The sequence below is a fragment of the Astyanax mexicanus genome, chromosome 7 (assembly GCF_023375975.1).
Source record: "Astyanax mexicanus isolate ESR-SI-001 chromosome 7, AstMex3_surface, whole genome shotgun sequence".
NCBI lineage: Eukaryota > Metazoa > Chordata > Actinopteri > Characiformes > Acestrorhamphidae > Astyanax > Astyanax mexicanus.
The window spans coordinates 37,665,032-37,678,465 of record NC_064414.1 but is presented as its reverse complement, the minus strand read 5'-3'; the positions used below and the strand labels follow the sequence as shown (position 1 = coordinate 37,678,465).

At 36.6% G+C, this 13,434-nt stretch overlaps 1 protein-coding gene across 2 annotated transcripts; it reads left to right on the top strand.

Moving 5' to 3' along the window:
- Positions 1–909: 909 nt before the first annotated feature.
- LOC103028985 (SEC23 interacting protein) lies at positions 910–12,975 on the top strand. 2 transcript variants are annotated; one of them, XM_049481428.1, is made up of 18 exons: positions 910–1,102; positions 2,711–3,216; positions 3,308–3,521; positions 4,416–4,609; positions 4,742–4,831; positions 4,957–5,077; positions 5,356–5,445; positions 5,679–5,820; positions 5,992–6,200; positions 7,127–7,224; positions 7,573–7,734; positions 7,831–7,926; positions 8,027–8,188; positions 9,642–9,797; positions 10,057–10,159; positions 10,873–11,058; positions 12,217–12,385; positions 12,500–12,975. In XM_049481428.1, the coding sequence occupies exons 1-18, from the start codon at positions 973–975 to the stop codon at positions 12,579–12,581; spliced, it is 2,910 nt and encodes a 969-aa protein (XP_049337385.1). In that variant the 5' UTR covers positions 910–972; the 3' UTR covers positions 12,582–12,975. The 2 variants fall into 2 exon arrangements, with proteins under 2 accessions (XP_049337385.1, XP_015462106.1); XM_015606620.3 differs by having other exon boundaries at positions 911–1,102; positions 8,015–8,188.
- The last annotated feature ends 459 nt before the right edge of the window (positions 12,976–13,434 follow it).

Here is a 13,434-nt window from a genome sequence, read left to right as displayed (position 1 = left end):
GCCTCAGACGTCGTTTCACTTTTAACCTATACAAAATATATATAAATAAAATTTTACCTTTCAGATCAGTTTCATAATCTGATAAGCCAGTTTCCCGTTGCACTGCACAGTTTAAGTGAATCTGGCAACTGTAGTGTCTAGACCTCCGAAACGAATAGGCTTCTTAACAACAGATAACACAGGTATATTTTAGATGCACTTTTAACCCTTTGATGCACAACATGTGTCAACAATAGTGACCCAGCTGAGATTTAATGTTCTATATTTTTGCAAAAAATTAATTTAATCATTCAGAAATGCATGGTTTTATCAATTAATTTGTTTTTGATCATCATACATTCTTATTAGTGTAAAGTAATTATTGAAACTAAATTTTATAGAATTCAGTTTATATAGTATTCACTTTATTTTGGTTTTTTTTTTTTTTTTGGATGCCATCCAGAACAAACATACCCTAGGGTATGTTTTCTTTGGATGGCCAGCTGGTATAGAACTGGATTTTCTTAGTAGATTCAATGAGTCATTTTTAACCCATGTGTCTAAATTCGATTTAGTATTATGTTATACTGTTTTTGTTCATAAAGTATTTAAATAAAATAACAATAATAATAATTACCCCTAGTAAATAAATGTTACCAATAATTATTGTAAATAATTACTGTCTAATTGTGACTATTAAAGCACACAGTCACAGAACACTCGCTTCCCTTTAACTATCGGTTTATCGGTTATTTATTACTTTGGCCTAAAACGTCATATCGACTGAGTGGGGGAGGCAGTGGCTATAGATCTATATGTCGTAGGGATTGACTGAAGGAAGGCAGTCGCTGATTAATCGGTGACAAGGCGGATGATCTGAGAGTCAGTGAATATGTAAAACCCCCTAAGACTCCGGCTTGACGATCACGGAAACACTGAAATCTATTGCTCTGCGACTCCGGCAGTGGGAGCTACGTGTAACAGTGAGTGAAAATGGCTGAAAGGAAGAGCAACGTCCCCAATTCCAGCGCTAACCTGCTGTTTTCTACAGCCCCGGAGTTTAACTTCAACCTGCCGTTTATTCCTGTCAGCCAGGCGAGCGGCCCTGCTGTGCTGTCCGGAGGTGAGAGACTGTAGTGGGGTCAGAGAGAGAGAGAGAGAGAGAGAGAGAGAGAGAGAGGGGTATGCTAACATAGCTAGTTATCAGTGTTCAGGTCAGGGTGAGAGCTAACTGTTAGCCTCAGAGCTAATCTGACATTCGAGTTTGTTAACTAACCTAGTTTATCTGATCTTCTATAGCATGGCAGCAGCTGTCACTGTGCCAGTCTTACAGCTTTTGTACATGGTTACTGAATGTGTTTGTGTCTAAGGTAGTTTGTCTGTTTTCTGAGGGATTATAGTTAATAACGTAGGTTAGCTAACATAGCTAATGTTTATGTGTTCAGACATGGATCAGTCAATTCATCTAACATAGCTTGGTCAACTAGTTAGTGAGATTGCTGTTGGCCAGCTAGATTAGCTAATAGAAAACAATTAATCTGGACACTTCCTCTATTCATAATCTGCAGACACAGCTCCTACTATTTGAGCTTTTAGTTAAATGTGTGTTTCTACATTTCAAGTAAGAAGTAGCCAATTATCTTTTGTGTTCTCTTGTGTCCATTTAGCTAATTATACATAATGTTATATTTATCATTGTGCCAGTCATCATCACTTATCAAATGTATGGTTTTTAGGGCTGAAACTAATGAATGAATAATTAAATGATTAGTCAAGGATTATTTCCGCCATGACGTTCGTTCACTCCTGCTTCATGTGGGCACAGCTCTTGTTCCTAGCTTTTAAAATAATACAAACAGTGTGAATGTGGAATTAAAATTCAAATATTTAAATAGGGAAACTTGTAATATTTGGTGAGAGAATATCCAGCTGGCCATCAACGTTAGTAGACGTTAATTTCATGTTGAATGTTGGTCATGACGTCAGATTTTTTTTTTACGTCAGGATAACGTCTAATACTGTTACGTGTCTGCAGGGTATGTAATCTTTTGTGTCCCAGCTCTACTACTTCACTATTGTAGTTAAGTACTAAAATGCTGTATTTACTTGAGTATTTTTTTTATTCTACTTTCACTTTTACTTCACTACATATTTTAAGTTTAATACTTGTTATTTTTATGTGCTACATTGTTACTTGTTACAATTCTACAAAATGTTACAAATCATTCAAAACCCACATTATCACTAAAGCCAGAGCAAACTAAATGCTTTGCACTGTCATCGGGTTTGATAAAGCTGCTCATCATTGAGTGAATCAAGTGATTAAGCTGATGTTATAAGATGACCACACTGATCCTGTTCTGCTTTTCACAATGAGAACTTTCCACTACTTTCTGCTTTCTGCATAACACAGTACCGTACTTTTACTTTCAGTTCTTGAGTAGTACATTCTAGAATAGACTACAAAATCATTGCAAATACAATACAGTAGTTGCAAGCACAAAAAAATGTTGAATACTTAGTACTTCCACTTAAGTGTGGAGCTTGAAAAACATGTCAGTTTTCACTTTTTTTTCACTTTTTTTTTTTTTTAAGAGTACTTGTACTTGCATTTCTGTTCCAGATTTGTGTCTAGTGCTTTGCAGTTACAATTTTTTACGAGTTTTTATATGGTCATTAAAGTTTTTTGTATCCCTAATGCTTTTTCCTTACTTCCTTGTCTTTCCTGAAGATGATGCAAGTGAAGTCGGAGAAGAAGACAGTTTCCTTGGTCAGACCTCATCTACCGCTCCTCAGACCTCAACGTTCAACTATTTTTCTAGCTCTGCAAACAGTAGTGACCCATTTGCTTCAATAGGCCACCAGCAAAGCCTGCCCCCTGCACCTGCAGTTGTCTCAACAACTGGTCCCTCCCCTGTTTCCAGTGCTGCGAGCCTGCCAACAAACCCTCCAATTTCCCATGTTAATCCTACTCAGCAATATGGTAGTGCAGTTTACCAGAGTCCCATGGGCAGACACACTCCTCCACCCAACACGGCAATGCCTCCACCTCCCCAGACCACCCAGCAAAGCTATAATCCGTATCGTCACACAGCCTCAAGTAGCAAAGCAAGCCCTTATCTCATGGCTCCTGAGCTACAGCAGCAACCTCCCAATCAGTCACCTCAGCATTTCAACCCCTACACACAGGCCATGCCAACTCCTACGTTCCAAACAGCTCCTCCAACGCTTGCTAAGGTACGCACTTTTTGTTCGTTCCTGGGTTCTTTTGATTATGTTACAAAATATAAAAATGCATGAACATCAAGTGTGTTGTGCCTTTTTTTAGCCTCCCCTTACGCAGACTCCACCACCACCACCTATGTCGGGACCCAGCATGGCTGGACCTGTGGTTCCAGCCAACCCCATGATGCAATACTCTTATAATGTCTATGAGCCTGTCCAGCCTCACTGGTTTTATTGCAAACAAGTGGAGGCCAAGAAGGTGTGGCTTCCCTTCAGCATTCTGGATTCCCTTCGACTGGAGGAGACATTCAATTCTAGTAAGAAAGAAAGAATTTTAATATTTTAAATCATTTACTTTACTTGTTGCAGATTTTTCACAAATGTTTTGTGAGGGAAAACACGTGGCAGAAATGTATGACTGGTTTAAGAGTACAAATGTTATTTTGTGTATACATAACAGCATTTGTTGTGTAGTTGCATATACATAGATACTGTCGTGTCACTGGGGGCAGAGTTATGAGACCAGGCCCCCCTCTATACTCAGCACTGACCACCACAATACTATGAAGTAGGGGTGTGCCATATCATATCGTACGCAATAATATCACCAACATTTTTAAATATTGTGAACAATATTATACCCTGAAATATTGTGACATATCACCTACCCCTAATTATCACATCAGGGTACTACTTTTTTTGCAGTTTTAATAAAAGGAAAATTTACACAGTTCTAAATTCCCCATTATATACGTATCTACATCCTAAATTAGATTGTATCTGCCCAGTATTATTTTTTTTACTTTAATCCTGGATATATGAAGATATGTGAAGTGCATTATTAGTATCATGACATTCTGTATCACTAATTTATGTTACAAAACTGATTAGATTCTTATATATTTTTATTTCTCAGTTAGGGGTGTACCATATCATATTGTATGCCATAATAAAATGTCATTTTAATTTTGTTGCAGTAGTGCATTCTTGAAATATTTTTTTTGGTTCAGTGTTTTGTCATATCACCAAGAGTACCCTTCATCCTTTCAAATACCATGAAAAATCGTGATATTATTTTAGGGCCATATCGCCCACCCCTACTACGAAGGCTGAACCATGATGTAACATTAAACGTTGATAGTATAATATTTAGTTTAGAGACTGATGTAAGAATTGCCTGTGAGTTTTAATATATTATGTGTGGCATTTAGTCCAGCCAGATCCAGAGAATGTGATCATCTGTACTGACGGTGGGCGCTATGATGTGCAGCTATATGACCGCACTCGAACTTCTGTGTACTGGGAGGAGGAGCCAACTGAGGTGCGGCGCTGTACCTGGTTTTACAAAGGAGATGCGGACAGTCGCTTTATCCCCTATTCTGAGGAGTTCAGTGACAAACTGGAGGTATATCAACATCTCCATGAGTTTACCGTCTTGGTTCTTACTCACTTCTTGTCCTTATATTTAATTTAATTTACATTAAATGTTCCATATTTTAGTTTGTCACTTCATGACAATTCTTGGTACTGTTTACAGGCAGAATATAAGAAAGCTGTATCTACTAATCAGTGGCATCGCAGACTGGAATTTCCTTCAGGAGAAACAATTGTCATGCACAATCCAAAGGTATAAGCAACACATTGAACACAAAGATTTTACATAGAGCAATATGCAGAGTAGAGTATAAGAAATACTGTGTTTCTTCGTAGGCTGTGCACTTATTATGTAAATGTCACTGATGTGCCCTGCAGGTAATTGTGCAGTTTCAACCTTCAGCCATGCCTGATGAGTGGGGAACAACACAGGATGGTCAGACAAGGCCCAGAGTTGTGAAGAGGGGTGTGGATGACGACCATGATGAAGTCCCTGATGGTAAGTGGGCTACTATGGGAGAGAGAGTGTCTGCGTGTGTGTCTGCGTGTGTGTCTGCGTGTGTGTCTGCGTGTGTGTCTGCGTGTGTGTCTGCGTGTGTGTCTGCGTGTGTGTCTGCGTGTGTGTCTGCGTGTGTGTCTGCGTGTGTGTCTGCGTGTATGTCTGCGTGTTTCCGTCATATGTGGTCACTGGATCAAAGAAAACTGAAGGTTAATGAATCATGAACCATTAATCAGTCTGGTTACACATGTAACAAATTTTACAACTTTTTTCTGTAGGTGAGATGCCGCAAGTGGACCATCTGGTGTTTATGGTACATGGCATCGGCCCAGTGTGTGATCTGCGATTCAGAAGCATGGTGGAGTGTGGTAAGTGCCTTAGACTTTTGAAAGCAACCATACTGTTTGACTTTAGCTACATCTAAATCAGCAGCCACTGTCTGTATTTTGTCTTCTTTATGGTCAGCAGTTTAGTCTTAATGGTTATCAGTTAATTATTTTTTAAAGACTGTGAAGTTTTCAGCACTACTGTATTGACTGTGGGCATTTTTGTGGCATTCTCTGATCTTAACAAAACAATGTCTATCCTTTTGCATTCACAGTGGATGATTTTCGCACTGTTTCCCTCAAGCTGCTGCAGAGTCATTTTAAGAAAGCCCAAGATGAGCGCATAATCAGTCGTGTGGAGTTTCTGCCTGTGCATTGGCACACGGCCCTTCATGGAGATGCTACTGGAGTGGACAGGTTTGATATTTTTTATTGCTTTTAAATACTGTAATTAGGTGCCATTGTTTAAGGATGCTGTCCAATATGTTTGTAAATATGTAAGGAATAAATTAAACTGTCCGCGTATGGTTCTACTGTAAGTCTTGCTTAACATATACTAACAAGTTAATCTATGTACCCCATTTTTAGGCGAATAAAGAAGATCACTCTGCCCAGCACAGGTCGACTGCGACACTTTACCAATGAAACCCTCTTAGATGTGCTATTCTACAACAGCCCGACCTACTGCCAGACTATTATGGATACCGTGGCTTCTGAGATTAACCGGCTGCATGCACTTTTCATGCAGAGAAACCCAGACTTCAAGGGTGCCGTGTCTGTGGCTGGACACAGCTTAGGTATGTTATTTTCTTCCAGAAAAAATACATAAAATAAAATTGTATTTTTTTTATTGTTAATTCGTTAGTTTATTACCAGACACCACAGGCTTCTCAGTACCTGATATTAATATACATAATTTTTGCTGACCGTGATCTTGCCCATTGTTTTCACTTGAGTGTGTTTTAGCAGAGACATTTTAGCCGGTCATGCTATTCTGGTCTGTTGAAAAGACTTACCTAATGCCACTAACCTCAGTGAATGTATAGTTTCAGAATACTATCTTTATGCACACTGAAAGTACATTATACAGCTCTGGAAAAAAAAATAAGAGACCAGTTTGTAAATCAGTTTCTCTGATTTTGCAATTCATAGGTATATAGTAAAATGAACATTGTTGTTTTATTCTAGAAACTATGGACACAATTTCTCCCAAATTCCAAATAGAAATATTGCAATTTAGAGCATTTATTTGCAGAAAATGAGAACTGCCTGAAGTAACAAAAAAGATGCAGAGCTTTCAGACCTCAAATAATGCAAAAAAACAAGCTCATATTCATAAAGTTTTAAGAGTTCAGAAATCAGATCAATATTTGGTGGAATAACCCTGTTTTTTCATCACAGTTTCCATGCATCTTGGCGTGTTCTGCTCCACTCCTGGTGCAAAAATACAAGCAGTTCAACTTTGTTTGATGGCTTGTGATCATCCATTTTCCTCTTGATTATATTTCAGAGGTTTTTAATTTGGTAACATCAAAGAAACTCACTTTTTTATGTGGTCTCTTATTTTTTTTCCAGAGCTGTATCTGTGCTATCTTATTTTAAGTTTTATACGTTTATGGGACAATTATTAATAATATAGTAGTTATTGTGACAGGAATAATATCTTGTTTTACTATTTTATTAATATTTTATCATTTTAAAATGAATATTTTTCTGCTTACAGGTTCTTTGATTCTTTTTGACTTGTTGTCTAATCAGAAGAATGGCCCTTCTTCTTCTGACTCAACTCCAAATGGAAATGTTCAACCTGAAGTGAAAGAGGTAACATTCAAAATATCAGGTCACTGTGTAGTGTACACTACATCATTTTAATGCCAGATGAAATCATGAAATGGATTTAATGTGAAAAAACACTGAAACTGTTTGCATTATAACCTTAAAAGAAGCTTAACAAACTTAACACATTACATAATGTAAACTTCTAAAAAACTTTATGCTAACAGTGCCTCTTTAAATTATTCTGTGATAAAGATTGTAATATGGGACAAGGTTTAGTCAATCCAAGTGGTGGAATGCTTTGCAACATAGTTTTTTGTAATAATTCCATATTTGGTGGTTTCCCTGGAGCACACAGCTGAGATAAATGCATTGTGATTGATTGTGTTGCAGATTAGTCCTCCTGTCTCCCAGGCCTTTGAGGCCTTCAGTCCAGCTCCTGCAGAGGAGACGAGTGAGGAGGAGACAGCCGACCTGTCATCTGTTCTGGAGGACCTGGGCCTGTCTGAATACCTCAGCACTTTTGAACAGGAGAAGATTGATGTTGAGTCTCTGGTGAGAGCAGGTTTCATTTTCACTCATGTTTATCATTGTTATATTTTTATGTTGCAAAAATGATCATGTTTCTGTGTCTCTTTCTGTCTCCCTCAGCTTATGTGCACAGTGGATGATCTGAAAGAAATGGGCATTCCTTTGGGGCCACGCAAGAAGTTTGCCAAGTTTGTGAAAGAGAAAGCAGCAAAGCAGGCAAGCACAGGCTTTTCTCTGTAATGTGCTGTTTAGTAGCTCAGGGAACTTATTCAATAAAAGCCATCCTTCCTGTTCTATTTTTCAGGCTGCACAACAGGCTGCACCAGAGAAAACTGTGACGAAAGAGGAAATTAAAGAAGTTTCAGCCCCTCAGCAAGCTGGATCAGTCACAGATGTTGCTAGAATCAAAGTTCCGGTTGGCAGGACCATGTCCTCCATTCATGTGGACTACAATTGCTTTGAAATTGGCACTGGGCAGGTAAAGTTTCAGACTAAACTTCGTTTACACTAATAATCGTAATGTTTTTCCATGCTTTTTTTGCCACATGAGTTTTTGCACATTAAAAAAAACCTCAATAGAAGTATGAGAAAAAAAAAAAAAATACAAATATCACAAAAATATTTTTATGCAAGGACAAGGTGAAATATTGCTAAAACTTTTGAAAAATACTGATAAAAAGTGTTTTTTAATAAACAAGGACAAATCAAGCTGTAAGGGCTCAGAATGGGGCCTGCACTAGGACCCAGGGGAACACAGCAAAATATTGAGGTTGTATCTCTTCTGCTAGTGCATCCTAAAAATATTAGAATATCATTAAAAAAGATACTTTATTTCAGTAATTCAATTTAAAATGTGTAACATAATGATTTATTACACACAGAGTGATCTATGTTAAGCATTTATTTCTTTCATTGTTGATTATGGCTTACAGCCAATTAAAACCTAAAAAGCAGTGTCTCTGAAAAGTAGAACATTATATAAGACCAATTGGTCATTGTGGCAGTGTGCCAAGTCCTGCTGGAAAATGAAATCCACATTTTTATAAGATGTTGTCAGTAGAGGGAAGCATGAAGTGCTGTAAGATTTTCTGGGACACTCCAAACATTCACTGATTGTGGAAACTTCACACTAGACCTCCAGACTCTGTTCCCTTGATTCCAAATGAAATGCAAAATTTACTGATGGCCAAAGTGGCACCGTCCACAAAGGGGACCTCCAATTAAAAAAGTTTGAGAGCCACTGCTTGCTGCTGTAATACACAGTAGTTTCATCAGTTTCATTCTTACTGATAGATATACAGCACAAACCCAACAATGAACTGTTGTTTTGCCTACGCCAAATGTTTCACCACTACCCGCACTACCCACTTGTCTAGCTTGGGTACAGCAATAGCAATAGTCTAATCCGCACTTGTGGCCGATGACTGGAATCAACTGTCTCTACAGAAAGGTCTGATTGTGACACAGCTTTTCAATGGTTGCTTCAGATATTCTGAAATGCCAAATCCAGAGCTCAACTTAAAAAATGTGTCTGGTGGGTTTTCCTCCCACATGTGTAGTGGCCATTGTTGGGTAGAACAGAGATTTTATCCCTGGTATCTCTGAACTGCAAATAGCACATCTAATATATATAAAACAACTTCAAAAGTCATCTTTAAAGATGACTCCGCTTTCAATCCAGTTTATTTTGATGGCACTTTTAATCAGGGTAGCCTACATCATCCTAATCTCTAATAGATAGAAAAGCAGCTATTGACATGATTGCTGAGATCTTTTATTATGAAAGTGTTCTTTGTTAGTTTTGTGACCTCCAATGTTTTAAAAATAATTATATTAGGAGAATTGAATTTTTATGTGATGTGTGTTAAAGTAAAATCCAACAATTTAGTTTTTTGTTCTTTTGTAAGACTAAATATGATACCCTCCTGTAGGTGTCTGTGGTGTACCACACTCTGGATTTTGAGCCTAGGAACTTTTTTGCTCTTGGCTCTCCCATTGGGATGTTTCTGACAGTGCGAGGTGTGGAGAGGATTGAGGAGAATTACCGCTTACCCACCTGCAAAGGCTTCTTCAACATTTACCATCCAGTATGTTTTTTTTTTTGTTATATTAAATCTTTTATTTCATTACAAAACCAATTGAATGTCATGCACTTCTGGAAGACCTGTAAAAAGTCTAGTAACATTAACACTGTAATATTAACAGTTTTAATTTTATATGGTGTATATATTGTGACAGGCCTGTCTATCACAAAGCATTAGAATGTTTTTGTCTGTATCATACAAGTTTTATTAATTGGTTCATACATATAAATAATCACAAATATATATTTTTTGCTCCCATCAGTTGGATCCAGTGGCATACAGGATTGAGCCTATGATCCTACCAGATGTAGAACTGGATCCGGTTTTGATTCCACATCATAAAGGAAGGAAGAGGCTACATCTTGGTATGTATGAGAAAAAAATATATATATTTTAAATTGTGCATTTATTGATATGCATGAGTAAGGAATTGATTAAAAACAAGTAGGGGCAGCTTCTCAGACAGGAATTTATTATTTTCCTTTCAGTGGAAAAAAACTCTATTTAAAATCCTGTGTAGTCAAGGACTAGGCCTAATTCCTGTCTGAAAAACTGCAATTTAATTGATTTGTGGAACTGGCAGTAACAGAATCAAACATAATTCTCTTCTGAATTCAATTGAATAGTTAATTATAAACCAGACTTCATGCAAACATATATATATATATATATATATATATATATATATATATATATATATATATATATATATATATATATATATATATATATATATACACATTTAAAGCATGGCACCATTTCTACCTACATTAGTTACAGAGCACAGTCTGTAAACAGTAAAGACTGGCAGACAACAATTCTCCCGCCATCCTCCTTCCTGTATTAGGAAGTTCAGATGTAGGTGCCAATTTGTGGTGAAAAGCCTGATTGCAGCCTGAAGTACTTCCTTCCTGAACTGTAATTAACCCCTAATTGCGAGTGCTTTGTAATTAAAGCAATTTCGAGTGGTGTTTGCTTGTAGAGATGTTCTGTTTCATGTTGGAGATTTAGTATGGATGTTTTTAACATTTGGTAAAGATTTAAAAAATAAAAAATGTTATTTTTATTTTGCGTTTAGAATTAAAGGAGAGTCTCTCCAGGATGGGTTCGGATCTGAAGCATGGTTTTATCAGCTCTCTGAAGAGTGCCTGGCAGACACTGAACGACTTCGCTCGTGCTCATACCTCCTCCATTCAGCTGCACGAACAGCTGGCTATGGTGGCCAGTCAGATCAAAGCAGAAGAGGAGAACCAAACAGATGAAGGTAAGGGGGCAGGGTGTATGGACATCAGTACATTTGTAGTACATTCTGGTGTGTGTTGTATAGTAAAGCACTATTTAGATGAGTAGCCCTGTTTTGATAACTATTTCTGTGTGGATGAGACAAAAGATATTTTTGTCATGATAATTTAATAATAATAATACACTTACATAGTTTTAAAGAGTAATGAACTTTACATTTTTAAGAATATTCTGACATATAAAAAAATAAAAAATATGTATATATTTAGATATTTCTTTAATTTTTATATTCACATTAAAGTGCTCTTTTTGCTAGGAAAACATAATGAAACATGATTACTGTGTAATAATGTAATTATTGACAGGCTTATATCATATAGAAATTGAATTAAAAAATTTAAATAAAACCAAATAAAATTACATAAAACAAAACCAGTGTTTTGTTGTTGACCTACTGGCTCATTTACATTTATGGGCCTTATTCAATAAGTAAAATTATTGAGGTTGTGCAAATATATTTTACAATATGTAGAGAATGTAATTATTGTGACAGCCCTACAGGCATGACTAGTATTAAATGAGGTGGTGGGTACAGTTAATATTACCTGACATTCTTAGTGATTTTTGTCCTGTATGAATGCACCAGGTTAACCATTTTAGGAAACTGTGTGCTTCTGCATCAGTAAAAATTCCAGCACTTCAGGTCATTTAATAAATATGTCAAATATTGTTAAAAAATGCGTAAACAGTCGTTTAGTTTTAGTTTTAGTGCCATGCACAGAAATCTCTGGCTACTGTGTAGTGTAGCCTATATCCTGCATATGTATTAAAAACATAAAAGCTAGCTGCTCATTCTCAAACTAAAATTGTATTATTACTAAGTGGGTTATGATCTTTTTCATCATTACATTTTTTGGAAGTGACTGAAGTTCCCAAATCGAGTAGCCACTCCCATCTCAAGTCATTCATGCTAAGATTTATTTTTCGCAAGTGAAACAGTCATACTTTCTTTTTTTTGATGTTCTGTTGTAAATATACATTACCCCACATCCCCAGGTAAAACCTATTCTGTCCAAATAGGGCTTAACTATACTGTTTATCTAATTTTAGCTGATATTTATTGCATTTGAACTGAGTCTTATAATTATTCTGTATGTATGTATGTACGCATGTTTTATAGATGACAGTAAGCTAGTAGTGGACAGTCCTGAACTCCTGAAAGAGGAGGAGACTCAGGTGAAGGTAGGCATGCTGAACGGAGGGAATCGCATAGATTACGTCCTGCAAGAGAAGCCCATTGAGAGCTTCAATGAATACCTCTTTGCTCTCCAGAGCCACCTGTGTTACTGGTATGTGAAACAATGTATATGTGTAAATAGTTCTGTGTTAAAATTTAAGAATTATGGAGAAATAATAATAATAACGCTAATTATGTTCTGTTTCTTTCCTTTCGTTTCTTCTAGGGAATCCGAGGACACAGCTTTGCTCATCCTCAAAGAGATTTATAAGAGTATGGACATACGCCCTGAACAGACCATGCACTAACATGATGCGTCACAGAAAGATAAAAAAAAAAATCATTCATAAATTCATCCATGAAATTCATACAGTTCCTAGTGCTCTACAAGGGCCTGTCTTTGCAGTTGAATCACTTTCTTTCATTTTATTTTCTTTATTTTTCTATTCTTGTAGTTTCTTGTATAAATATGAATACATAAAGTATTATTCAATATGTCTTAAATTAAGAAATTAAAATTAAATAGTGGATTTACACACCACCTTACATCTGTATTTTACAGTGCTATGGAAGTTTAAGTGCAGCTGATCAGATTTTATGAATTATAGTACTAACCGAAACAATGGCTTTGGTTAAGAAAGATTCTATTCCTTTTTAGATCACTAACAGCAACAAGTCACACAATAAACTGAATTAGAACCATCTGTTTTCTTGTGACGTATCAGAATTTTAGTCTTCACAAAGTTAAACTGCCATAATTTGAAGACAGCAAAATGACTTTAAATCACTAAGAGATCTTTCTAACAGATTACATGGAGACCAATTCAGAAAAGCTTATGATTGGCTATGTTCACAGTCACAGCAGGGAAAAGTGGTCCAAATCTGATTTTGTCACTAAATCTAATATGTTTAAGCTTCTCATGACATTTGTTTCATTTTCAGAAGTATTTTAAGAGCTGTCAAGTAGTTCCAGTGCATAACAGCTGGGCTTGAGCTCACTGTAAAAAGGGCACGTTATACTTCCTCACTGCTGTCCCCCCTTTCCCCTTTTATATGATATGGTGGCATGAATTCTTATCCAGCTGTTTAGATGGAGTCACGTCAGTGCATAGCAGAGAAGTATCACATTTTAATACCAACTAAAAATGTCATTATGGGTTT

Coding starts and splice junctions, on each gene's coding strand:
- LOC103028985 (XM_015606620.3), top strand. CDS start 973: ATGGCTGAAAGGAAGAGCAACGTCCCCAATTCCAGCGCTAACCTGCTG. Junction 8,189..9,641: donor TTGAAATTGGCACTGGGCAG/GTAAAGTTTCAG, acceptor ACCCTCCTGTAG/GTGTCTGTGGTGTACCACAC. Junction 9,798..10,056: donor TCTTCAACATTTACCATCCA/GTATGTTTTTTT, acceptor TGCTCCCATCAG/TTGGATCCAGTGGCATACAG.